The sequence below is a fragment of the Onychomys torridus genome, chromosome 2 (assembly GCF_903995425.1).
Source record: "Onychomys torridus chromosome 2, mOncTor1.1, whole genome shotgun sequence".
NCBI classification, from domain to species: domain Eukaryota; kingdom Metazoa; phylum Chordata; class Mammalia; order Rodentia; family Cricetidae; genus Onychomys; species Onychomys torridus.
Window position 1 is genome coordinate 103,578,048 of NC_050444.1, and position 13,457 is coordinate 103,591,504.

The window sequence follows — 13,457 nt, forward strand, 5'->3', positions numbered from 1 at the left end:
AAGCTGAGATAAATTGGAGTACTGCACTACTTTTAATGATCAAAACACTTGCCACAATATTTAACTGGGCATAAACCTGATTCATAGTTAGGCAGTGAAATGGTTAATGACTCATTTCAAGAGCTTTCCTTTGCCTCGAATCTGCCGTTTCCCAAAACTGTGGAGAGTGGAGGGAGAGGTGCAGACAAAAATCTGTAAAGGAGATTTTGTACCAGGAGAAAAAGAGCAAAAAACTGGTGCCTTTAAACCATATTTAATACACGAAAACATGGTGTCCCAAACCTTTAGCACTGATTTAGAAAATCGTCTGTTGGCCTTTGAAAAGGGAGGGGAATGAGCCACAAATGGTCTCTGCTTCCTGTGGCACCACCTTCCACACACAACCCTGTCTTCTGTTCTTTGCACTCACGGTGATCCGTTAGAAATTTAAATATTATGCTCTTGAAATATAATAGAATTGTATCCATACAGACTGTCTAGACAGGGCAGGGACTGTGTCTGTTTCATTTCACTTTACATAGCAGGGAGCAGCCTTGCATAAATAAATGCCCTTGATGATGATGTTGATGTTAGTATAAGCAGGTGGCCAAAATTGGGGAGAGAAAGCTTGTTACTTCAACATTAGCATTTTATGGTGCATGCATGTAACACTTAAGTGTTTAATAAAATTTATAAATGGCTGGCTATTTTTTAAATAATAAATGATTTCAGCACATTTTATGTTTTTTAATACTGCCCTATTAAATTTGTTTACATGGGGGAATAAATATCAATCTGCCTATTCAGAAAGTAGGCAAGACTCCCTATTCAACTTCCCTAGTGTCTAAAATGTTAAAGTATTCTTATGGCTTTATTTTTTTAAAAAAGGAATAATTAGACATTCTATCAGTGATGAAACCAAGATTTAAATTTCTAGAAGTTTTAAGAAATAGAATTGGAGTCTCTGTAATAAAAAGGGTGGCATTTTTCCCATTTTTTCAATATGTGAAATATCCATGTGCCCCTGTCCTTCTACAAAGTTGATTTCAGTGGATAGAAACAGACAATGAAAAACCAAGCATAATAAATAAATAAAGCAAATACTTATGGGCAGATTTTTCTGTCCTGTCTGCCAGCTCCCAAATAACCACACAGAGACTTATTTAGCTTGGCTGATAGCTTAGGCTTGTTTCTAACTAGCTCTTATAACTTAAATTAACCCATTTCTATTAATTTCCTTTCCATCTCATGGCTTTATTACCTTTGCTCTGTACTGCCCATGCTGCTTCCTCTGAGTCCTGACATCTCCTCGCAAGTCTGTCCCTTCTTCTTCCCAGCATTCTCTCTGCCCTGAAAATTCTGCCTAGCTATTGGACATTCAGCTGTTTATTAAACCAACTCAAGTGACAATTTTTCACAGTGTACAAAGGGATTATTCCACATTTCCTCCTTTTTGTCTAAATAAAAAGGAAAGGTTTTAACAATAACATAAAAAACTATAAACAATAACAAATATCAGATTAGAATTACATTTACAATGTTCAGTCCATTTGTATTTGGCATATTTGAAAAAAAATATTCCATTATTTATTCTATCTTGAGTCCAAAGCTCTGTACCTAATTTACCCTTTCTATCATAACTAACGAAGAGTATAACTTTAACTATCTAGTCTTCAACTTCATCAAAGACCCCAGAAGGATATAATATTACCTGACTAAACCGGAACTACAATGCAAGCCACTTTCAAACCTATAGAAATGACAGACATCTGGCTGCCTGGATAGTCACCCAAGGTTCCTATGCAATGTTGGGGCATCCAATCGTCAGCCTAAAGGCCTAGAATATCTGACAGACTCTTTTTTGAAACAGGAAATTTGAAGGACTGTCCCACCCAGATTGACAAAGTTCAGCAGTCACTTTCCCATGTGTTCTACAGAATGTCTGGCAGAATTTTCTATGAAGCAGAAATTTTGAAGGACTGTCCTGCCTTTTCTTAGCAAAGTTCACAGCCTTTTCCCTTTGTGTCCTGCTTGTCCAGTTTGTACACCACACCATCAGCAGTCAAGACAAGAGCAATTTCTTGCCAAAATGACTAGTTTTGCCACATTGAAAGCAAATTTCATATGGAGTTTCTTCAATGCCCATCATCTTCTCAGAAGTAAATTGATGCTGCCAGGAGAAGATGTGTCTCATTGTTGTGAAAAGCCCTATGTTAACAAAACATTTTAAATGCCATATTATATAGGTCTTTGAAGTGTTTGAAGATGATCTATCTATCTAAAATATATGTTTGAAAATATACCTGATGACAAATTTGATTGTTATGAGTGACTAACTACCAACCTGTATTTCATTATTATCACAAACAGTTTATAATAATAACTTTCAAGGACTAGAAATTTACATTACACTGTTAAATGAGCTGTATAGGTACAATACCTTAAACAAGAGTAGAAATACATGTACAGTGTGTTCTAACAAAAATACCTTAAATTTGTAGCATTATACAAAAAAAACCCATTACCAAAGTAAAATATTTAAGACTAGTAGTTGTTTTTTTTTTTTTAGTTTAAAAGTAGATTCTATAATCTACCTTTTTATCTTGTCATTTCTATATCTCCTCTTTTTCTTTTCAGAATGAGATCCCTGAATCTAATCTCCTTTGTTCAGCTTTTTCTCCTGACTATTACCAATAACTTATAACCTGTAGGTGGAAAGTTTCTGTCCTGCAGCTGCTCTCAAATAAACACATGGAGGATTATATTAATTATAAATGCTCAGTCAATAGCTCAGGCTTATTACTAACTAGCTCTTACATTTTAAGTTAACCTATATTTCTTATCTATGCTTTGCCATGTGGCTTGGAAACTCTTCTCAGTACAACATCCCCATCTTGTTTCTCTGTATCTGCTTGCAACTCTCTGACTCTACCCTTCCTCATCGCATTATTCTGCCTAACTTTATCCTGTTCCACTATTGGCTGGTCAGGTTTTTTTTAATTAAACTAATCATAAGGATTGTGTAAATTCACACAGTATAGAGGAATATTTCACAGTAACCAATCCTCCTTAATGATGACAAATATCCATAACCCATTAAATGACCAAAAACCACCCACCTCACCTCTTGGAAATGTGGACATTTCTCAAGATTGCTTCCTGTTGTCTAAGTGTGCTGGCATCATTGGAAGACCCTATGAAAACTGGGATAATGACCAAGTCCTAGGAGAGTTAGCTGTAGTATTTGTTGTCCAGTCTCTGTGCAAGGGGAAAGTGCAAGGTTTATCTAAAGTCCTGGCTAAAGTAGTCTGTGAAGCTGGACCATCTCAGCCAGCAGCTCTGAAGCTGTTCTGGATACAGAACTGTGAGGAAACTGCAACAGAGGCACTCTGAAATACTGGATCACCTGGGTCACCCATTTTCATTGATATCTGGTACCCTTGCTCTGAAAACACATAACTTTCAGAGGTAAGATACATCCCTGCATTAACACAAGTATGGGACGTATAGTGTGCAGAAGCCGGTTGAAGATTTTTTTTTTGTTTGCTTTATGTTTGAGCAGGTAAAATATATGTTAGCTGTCTTGTAGGTTTTTTTAGGTTTATTTCTTTATTTCTGCAGCTGGGATTTTCAGGGGCTCTTCTCAATCAAATATGATCCTCTTTAACCTTGAATGAATTCACAGCCTTTTCCCCAATGTAACATATTTTGTTAATTTTCATTTTAAAGTTAAGGCATTCCTAGATTATCGAGGGTGGTTTAATTAAGCAGTCCCTGTTACAATCGCATGTCTCCCAGCAGATATCATTAACTCATCAGCATTCAAAAAATTCAAAGACAACACAATATCATACAGCATCCAGACTCCCTGTTTATTCCCCATCTCTGGTAGCTTATTCTTTTATTATTATTATTATTATTATTATTATTATTATTATTATTATTATTATTATTATTTTACTCTTTCTGTAAAGACTTTACTCATCATTTTAAAACTATTTATTTTTAAACTTTATATCCTTTTTCTTTTGTTTCCTTAAGCCTATGCACATTGTTAAACACACTGTAACCTGTTTACAGTGTTTTGTTTGTTTTTGGAGGTTTTTTTTTTTTTTTCTGTCTGAACCTGCTCTAACACATATCTGTAACCTTTTCTGTCTGCATGAACAAAAATCTTAAATTTTTGTTTAAATTTAATACCATTCAGTTTAGCTCATGGTAAGCTGGAGGGTCAAGCCCTCAGTTTGCAACCATGAAACACACTCTGTACTACAGCTGGCATGAGGGACATGAGACTAGGAAACCACATTTAGCTCCATCTTTGTGTGTTTAAAATCTCTTATCTTAATCTTTCTCAGGTCTTATGTGGATATACATGGCCCCATGTTGGGAACCATTTGTAGATGAACTTTTCTGTCCTGCCTGACAGCTCCCAAATAATCACATGGAGACTTCTTAATAATTATGAAAGCTTGGCTGATAGCTTAGGCTTTTTTCTAACTAGCTCTTAAAACTTAAATGAACCCATTTCTGTTAATTTGCTTTCTGCCTCGTGGCTTTATACCTTTACCCTTTACTGCCCATGCTGCTTTTCTACTTCCTCCATGCCTGACTGATAACTCTGCCCTTTTTCTTCCCAGTGCCCTATGTGCCTGAAAATCCTACCACGCTATTGGCCATTCAGCTTTGTATTGAACCAATAAGATTGACACACCTTCACAGTGTACAGAAAGATTATTCCAGAACGAATGGTGCACTCATAAATAGTTAAGTGGTGTAGAAGAAATGAAAACTGAGCAGGATAATGAAGAATCAGTAGTGGGAGTGGTGTACAATTTTACATAGAGTGGGCAGCATAGGCCACTCTATTTGAGTTAAAGCTTGATAAGGTAAAGTAATTAGTTCCTTAGACAAAAGGAATTCTAGACGGTAGAAGCAGCATATGTGTCTTGAAGTAAGAGAGTTCTTGAGAACATGAGGTCTCAAGGGATCCAGTGGGATCATGCCCAAGTGAACAAGGGCTGTGGAAATTCTTGGGCCAAAAGACAGTGAGGCTGATCTTTTCTCCTGAGACAAAGAGTTGGCTTTTGATCTAAGTAGGGAGCCAGTGCCCGAGTTGAAGCAGAGAGGTAACAAGATCTATCTGCTTAATGCTTTAATAAGATCATTCTGCTTCATTGATCCAAGTGTCCAAAAGAGCAGAGAAAGAGGGGAGGGACCCTTTGCAGGATTTGCATAAGTTATGGCAGCTCAGCCTCAGTTGTAGACATATTGAGGGCACTTCTGAATTGGAATCAACACTTCTTTGGTTTTAACATGGGGACTGCTAGATCAGCAACATCAACACAACCTGAGAACTTCGTGAGGTGCCAATCCCCACACTTTACCAGAGATCTACTGAGTCAGAAACTCTGGAGGGAGGTCTTGTCATTTTGTTTAAGCCCTCCAGGTTATTTTCATACATACTTAAGCACCATAACTTTAAGGCATTGGAGCCTGAAAAGGATGACATTAACATTGGATAGAGAAGGCTGTGGTGGTGGAAGATCAAATTTTGTAGCACTCTAGATAAATTTAGGGTTTAGATTAGGGCAATGAGTTTGTGATGTCTTAGATATCCAAGTGGTAAATAAGCAGTTGTATGTATATGGAATTAAAGAAAAGTGGCCCAGTTTGAAAGTGGGAACTGAAAAATGGATTAGCTTGCTAAAAACAAAGTATCACAATGGATTGGATCATGTCAGTGGTTGTTTACTGTTTGGTTACTTCATCCTAAACTTTCAATACGGAAAGCAGAAAGCCAAGTAAAATAAAGACCAAACTGCATGGGAAAGGCCATGCATCTTCTACTTAGCATGTTAAAGCAGTGAACACTTCAGAGTGTGTTACAGATCCTGCATAAAGGCATTTGTAGAGAAATCTTTTGTGGCTATCTTTTCCTGCTTTAACATCGGTAATGTGAGGGGTCCTAATATTTTAAGGGGAAAAGTTAGAACTGATAGGCTTTCTACAGTTGTCAAGTAGCTGATAAATATCTACATTTCTCTCTTTTTAAAAAAAATATTCTTATTATAATTAATTTAATTTTACATATCAGCCACTGATTCCCCTGTCCTCCCTCCTCCCACCCACCCCCCAGCCTTCCTCCCAATCCATCCCCCATTCCCATCTCCTCCAAGGCCTCTTTAAGAGATGATTCTGTATTGGAGTATACACTTCATTCAACATTTCTAGCTTGTTTTCTTTCATAGTAATTTTTGTAGAGGGTCAGTGATTAGGACCACATGGAGTTTAGAAGAGCAGTGGTAGAATCGGGAAGGGAAATGAGAAGGAATGGCTCTTCAGTGACTAGAGTATATGATCATGGGAATGTAATTTCCAGTCTCTTTGTGATTCTATCAAGAATTAACGTTGACCACACACAAGAGCATAGTGCCAGGGACTGGAGAGAGGGCTCAGCAGTTAAGAGCACTGGCTGCTCTTCCAGAGGATCATGGTTTGGTTCCCAGCACCTACGTGGTGGTTCACCATTTGTAACTATAGTTTCAGGAGATCTGATTCCCTCTTCTGGACTCCCACAGGTACCAGGCACACACATGATACACATACATGTGAACAAACCATCAATACACATAAAATAAAAGACCTTAAAAAGAACATAGTGCCAGAATATTTATACCATCATATTCATGTAGTAAGGAAAATTAATAAGCCACTGAGTACTTAAGAGCAGAGTTACAGCATATGAATGGCTATTTCAGGAAGAAGGTGCCTTCTTTAAAAAGAATGGAAATAAAAGACAGACTTGGTGATGCACACCTGTAATCCTAGCACAGGGGAGATGGAGGCAGGAAGATCTAGAGTTCAAGGTCATCCTTAGCTACATATAATAAATTTGAGGCCAGCCTGGGCTATATGACACCCTGTCAAAAATTTAGTGATTAAATACATAAATTGGAAATAAGAAAATAATATTTTTACTGACACCAAATCTGTGTATTTTTTAAAATCCATTTTATGTCCTTTCATATTTATCATCTTAGCAGCGAAGATACAATCAGTGAGTAAGCTTATGCTAAAGAGTACCCCAAAAAACTGGTTTCCCCAAGGTGACACCCAGGAAAAGGTCGAAATGGTATAGAGTGCTTAGGACACTTATTTTGGATCTGACTTGGGACAGGCCTAGGAAGTATATTTGTTTAAAAGACTAAATTATAATTAAAAAACTAAAATTTCTGTGCATGGTAGCCTTCTACAGGATTATAGCTATTATTATTACTATTTTGTTGCTGATGATGATGTTTCTTAGGACACTTGTGGGATTAGAGGCTACAGGAACTTTCTCTGAGCTTCCTCTGGGGATTCAATGAATGTCCTGAATGACACTTGAGAAATTTTTGTTTGAAACAAAGAATCTTTTGCCAAGTCCTTCTTCCCCTTGAGTATGTGTACTTCAAGGGAAATTTGATTCATATGTTTCTGAATCATTTACAATTAAATCGTCAGCATATAATTTTCTGAGAGTTACAAGGTGTCCAAGGAGCTTTCGGAACCTGTTTTATAATTCTTCTCCAAGTCCTTTTCTTAAAACAGAAAGTTGCATTTTGCCCAAAACAAATAAACTCAAACATTCAGAAGGCTAAAGTTGAGTTTCCAGCTGCAAACTCCAGGTTTCAAGCACATCTGTGATTTTTACAAAATATAACCTTGCAACTCTACAAAAGTTTTGATTGGAAAAAACAAAGGTGATAAAAGTGTGTGAAAGTATTTATGTGCATTTTTACTCCCAGGAGTATGTTTACAGTTATAGAAAGAATCATGAAATGTATCAAGGGTATTCTTGAAACCATTACTTATAGATGAAAATTCATTTGGATCTTCTCCTCTACAATATGTCTGAATATGTTCCTAATTTTACCACAGAAAACAACATTTTAACTTTGTTTTTCACTCATTTTCCTTTCTACCACTTTGCGTCTTACACACTTTAGGAAACACATGAACATAGTTTGTCCAGAAGAAGGAACTGTAGCTGCTGTAGAAGTTTCACGTTTCTACCAAGATGAGGTATTTCCATTTACAGATGCAATTGACACTGTTCTTGGAACTGGAAAAATGCAGAAAATTACCTCTGGTTCATACTCCGACATCTCTTAATTATTTGTCAATCTTCTCACCTGGCAAAGATGATCCACTTTGACCTTGGAATCCCCCTCTAGCTTGTTCACTCATGTCACAGAAGGAAGAAGTGAAGATACGAGAGGTGTTTGGGGCTATTTGAAGCAATTCCCCTAATGTTCTGTGACGTGGGGTCGACTTCAATGCTTCTGCACTACAGAGGAGCCAGGTGGATGCTGGGATGGCAGGTGTCACAGAAAAGAAAAGACTTGATTTAAATCTCACTAATTGCATGATCAGTTTATTAATTGATGATTGATCTTATTAATGGCCCCCAAGGAACTTGGGTACCATCTCAAGCTGGGTTTATTCAACCTGCTGACATGGGGAAAGTAGCAGCTTGAGAGAGCTCTGAGATGCCTAACAGAGATTTAGGGAAACAAATGTGAGAAACTTGGACTGAAGTTAGCATAAGTTGTTTTAGGGCAGAAGGTAACAAATAAGGCGTAAGCAAAAGTTGGTTGAATTTCTAAGGTAGGCAAAAGGTGACGTTATCTTTAGAACACTGATCTACAAAGAACCCACGTTAAATCACCTGATGTGCAGTCCTTTCTTACCTGTTATGGTTTGAGAGAACTTAAAATCTTGTGCCTCATAGCATAGTTTTGCAGAGTGTGCAACTTGGATTTCTTACAATAGAAAAATAAATATATATAATATGTACATATACCATGCAGTCATTCATTTATGCATTCATTCTTATTAAAAAATTAAACTGTATCATAGTACTTAAGAAGCTAACCAGCATAAAGTATGGTGGCACATGACTTCAAAAGATGTGAATGTTTTCTGGCAATACTTAAAGTTATTTGGGCCTTGATAGGTACTTACATATGGATTATATCTTATATAAATTGTACTTTCTCTTATTACTGTATTTCATTCACAATAAGCAAACATAATACTAACAATAAAATATCTTTTAAGATTTTTATTGTGTTTTGAGCCATTTCATGTTTATTCCAAATACATTTTTGATTATCTTTTTCCTATGTTGCCTATTAAGAATTCACACTCTGCTAAATAACAGCTCCTTATGCAATATGATATAGAACCACTAGAGAAATAGAAAAGTTAAGAAGACATTTTATAAAATAAAGAACATCACAGTTCTCTAATGCTTCAAGAATATAGTGAGATTTTCAGGAAAAGAACTGAATAAATTAACTCTCAGATTAATAATTTAGAGAAGCAATTGCTGACCACATTCCGATCATTTAAGATAAAAAATTATAATGAAAGCCTCTCCATAGGTGCATAGTATAGAAATTTTATAGAGACTCTTATTCAGTAAATGACTAATAAAATCTACCTGTTGTGTTAGATAGTTTTTATTGTCAACTTGACACAATTTAGAGTCACCTGAGAAGAGGGAACCTCAATTAAAGAATTCCCAAATCAGATTGGTCTATAGCCACGACCAGAGAAACTGTCTTGATTGATGACTGATGTAGAGGGACTCAGCCTACTGTGGATGATACCATTTCTATGCATGTAGATCTGTGTTTTGTAAGGAATTTTTCTAAGCCTAAGTCTGAGCATAGCGAGTAAGCAGCATTCCTCCATGGGTTCTGCTCCAGTTCTTATCCTGACTTCCCCCAATGATAGATTGTTACCTAGAATTCCAAGCTAGAATAAACCTTTACTCTTCAAGTTGTTCAGGTTCAAATGTCTTAGCACACAGCAACAGAAAATCAAATAGGACTCATCAAAAGTCAACCTAAATAAAAAGTACTATTTACCTTTGTGCTTTAGTATTTAGAATTTTAATTAAAATATATCATTTCCTCTCTTCCCTTTTTTCCTTCCAACACTTCCATGTCCTATCTGTCCAGTCCCTCCCATGTCCCAAATCACTCCCTCCTAAATTCATGGCATTATTATTATTATTATTATTATTAATGTATAAATATATAATTGTGCCTGATGAGTTGGCTTGAGTGTTGATTGTATGTATATGACTTCAGGGCTGACCACCTTGTGTTATACAACCATTTAAGAGGCCCATCTCTGGGAAAGACTAATTCTCCCTCTTTCAGCAGTCACTAGTTGTTCTTTGTCTATGGGTAAGGCCCTATGATATTTCCCCTTCCACCTTAGCATATGTATTGGTGTTGTTCTTATTCACATCTTATTAAGGAAGCCATATTGTTGATGTATCATGGCTGTAGCTGCCCTGTCATTTCTACAAGACACAGTCTTGTAGCAGATTTCCTGGTTCTCTGGCTCTTACAGTCTTTCTGATTGCAATGTTCCCTGAACCTTAGATGCAGGAGTTGTGCTGTAGCTGTATCTACTGGAGTACTGGGCAGCCCACAATCATTTGATTTCAGCATTTTGAATAGTTTTCTGTGATGGTCTTCATCTGCTACAAAGAGAGGTTTCTTGGTTGGAGAGTGAGAGAACTATATCTGTGCATGTAAGAATAGGTTTTAGAATATTCTTAAATAAATTTTAGAATATATAGGAATATGTTGGTCTGATAAAGTGAAGAGGTTAGGTTCTCTTCTAAGATCTATGAGCTCACCATCCCTTGCTAGTTGACTAGGTTTCCATTAGCAGGCCTGATTTCCCTCCTTTTGAGTAGGCCTTAAGTCCAGTTAGACATACCATTAAGATATGAGTGCCACTATTATACTTTTAGGGAGGTCTTGTCATGCTGGTCATTGTTGTGATTCATAGAAGTCACAGCCAATACTACTATTGCTTGTTTCCCTCCCTTGGCAGCTTGCATAGCGCCTTCTGGTACTATGAAAACTAAACTTCAGGAAGGAAGCCTTCAAGGTTAGATCCAACTTGAATCTTCTGAGTTCTGTGTCACAGATGATGTGTTCAGCAATAGGGACTTACCTTCTACCTTTGGGAGGCAACCAAGGGTAATAGCATTAGCCTATACTGTTATGCAAGTCTCTTGGATTATCCTGACAATCAACTCAAAAGAAGGTTTTTCTCATGCCTGGTATTTTTTTTTATTAGATAGTCTATGGCTCTTGTGGTGAACATTTTCAGTATAAGTGTTATAATGTCATTTCAAATACATATGTAAATATATATGTATAAATATGTATTCACATATATGCTTATGTATGTACACATTCACATATATACACAGACACACACCCATGTATTGCATGTAGTTTCAAGTAAATACAAAGTACAATGATTCCTTGAGGCTTTTTTCAAACATCCTTAGTATTATTTGTCCCTTCTGTCTTTATCTCCCCTGCCCCTCCCCTCTTAAAGCTCCCTCCCAATTTTCCACATTTCTCCTCTCTTTAACGCTTGATTTCATTTGCTCTCTCTGAGTTTTATCATCCATTAGACAATAACCATTGTTAGTAATAGTTTTATATTTTAAGTTTTCCCCCTATGAAAATATATTACTTAGAGGCTTTTATTTTCCACCAGCCTCTGCCAACCTTATTTGAAATTTAAATTAATAGAATGCCCTAATTCTCTGGTTCTCTGTTGTCAAACACCTCATTAAATATTCAAAGTAATCACTATTGGAGATCTTCCTTGTGTCAGTCAATGGCTGGTTTATGCTCATGACCTCCTCACACAACTTTATGAGCTGGGTGGTATTATTGCCTCTGTACTGAGCATGGGAAATCTCACTGCCACACATCCATCTGAGAAGAACATCTGTGTCCTCTCCACTCTGTCTCACCAACTGAGCCTAAAGCAATTCACATAAAAAGGATAGTCTCTTTTCTTTGTTTCCTATGTTAATTTTAGAACCTAGGAAGCCTAAGGTCTAGAAGACAGGTCACAAATGATGCTACATATTTTTAAATAAAATTATTATAACACTTTTCTACTAGCTCCTAAAACAAAGCCTTGTTTGTTTTAGGTAGGTATAATGGCTACATCCATAATCAAGAGGATGAGGCAGAGGGATCACAAGTTCCAGATCAGCTTGGGCTACAGAATGAAAAGCAAGACCTGCCTTGCCAATCAACCAATCAATAAATAAGTTTTCAGAGTCTAGGTGTGGCTAGAGACATTTGGTAGTTAAGAGCTCTAGATGCTCTTCCAGAGGACCTAGGTTCAATTTCCAGCACCCACATGGCAGGTCACAGCCTTCTGGAACTCTAGTTCCAGATATAATATCCACTTCTAGTCTCTGCAGGCACCAGGCATGCACATGGTACAAATACATGCATTCAGGGAAAAAAAAATCCATACTCATTTTTTTTAAATATAAGGATCTAAGGATATAGCTCAACAGAATTCTTCCATCTTGCCTAGGGTACATGAAGCTATTACATCAATCCCAAGTATGACAAAAAACAAATAAAACATTGTCATATCTCTGATTTTCAGGATGGAGAAAGATAAAAATACTTTCAGCTATCCAAAATTAGAAGGAATTGAAATGTCACAATGTTGAAAAGACCATGAGCAAGCAGACATCTTTCAGAAAATATTTCAAGATGGCCATTTTGCCCTTGTGTCAATGCAAAAATTCATTTCAGACTAGTTACTTTCTCATTTAACAACAAGAAAATTTATAAAGGTGACTTCATTCTTAGATCTTTATATTTTAAGAACCTAAATAATGGTATAACCTCTGAAAAGGCTGAATGAGGTCCATCTGTAATGATCAGAACATTCACTTTGTTTTCCATGACCTTCATAGACCACACAGATGTTCCAATATTCTATTTTGGATTATTCTTATAATGTGTACTTGTGTCCTCTCCCCCGCTTCTCCAGGACTGTCCACCAGAAGCAGGTGATTTTCGAGCTCAGCAATGTTCTGCTCATAACGATGTCAAGTACCATGGCCAGTTTTATGAATGGCTTCCTGTGTCTAATGATCCTGACAACCCATGTTCACTCAAGTGTCAAGCCAAAGGAACCAGCCTGATCGTTGAACTAGCACCAAAGGTCTTAGATGGTACACGGTGCTATACAGAATCACTGGATATGTGCATCAGTGGCATATGCCAAGTAAGTGCTGAAGTCTTCCCATAAGAATTATCCAGAGGTGCCGTGCCTGCACATAAATAGGTTTCTCAGTTACTCAGTTACCTTCTAGAGTTTATAAAGAGTAACAGATTTGAAGATTATAATTTCAGTGAATGGTATGGGTATTGTATTCCATGTTAGTGTTAAGGAAATGAGGACTGTAGGTGAGTTTGGTTTTGTTTGGTTTCTTTATTCCTTGAATGATACTTGAATGTGGGATACTAAAAATTCTTGAATATTGTGCATTGACGATGAATTTTGAAATTACCTGTAGCTCAAATGTCCCTGAAATTTGGAAAGGAGTAGATGGAGGAAGGTAGGGAAAG

The 13,457-nt window shown here is 36.8% G+C and overlaps 1 protein-coding gene across 4 annotated transcripts in view; it reads left to right on the forward strand.

Annotated features, from left to right (window-relative positions):
• The window catches only part of Adamtsl1 (ADAMTS like 1), a 392,521-nt gene that overhangs the window by 91,705 nt on the left and 287,359 nt on the right, over nt 1-13,457 (forward strand). For all 4 annotated transcript variants that reach the window (XM_036178884.1, XM_036178887.1, XM_036178883.1 and 1 more), the window contains exon 4: nt 12,877-13,113. In XM_036178884.1, the coding sequence (XP_036034777.1) occupies nt 12,877-13,113 (237 nt within the window). The remainder of the gene's footprint in view (nt 1-12,876; nt 13,114-13,457) is intronic.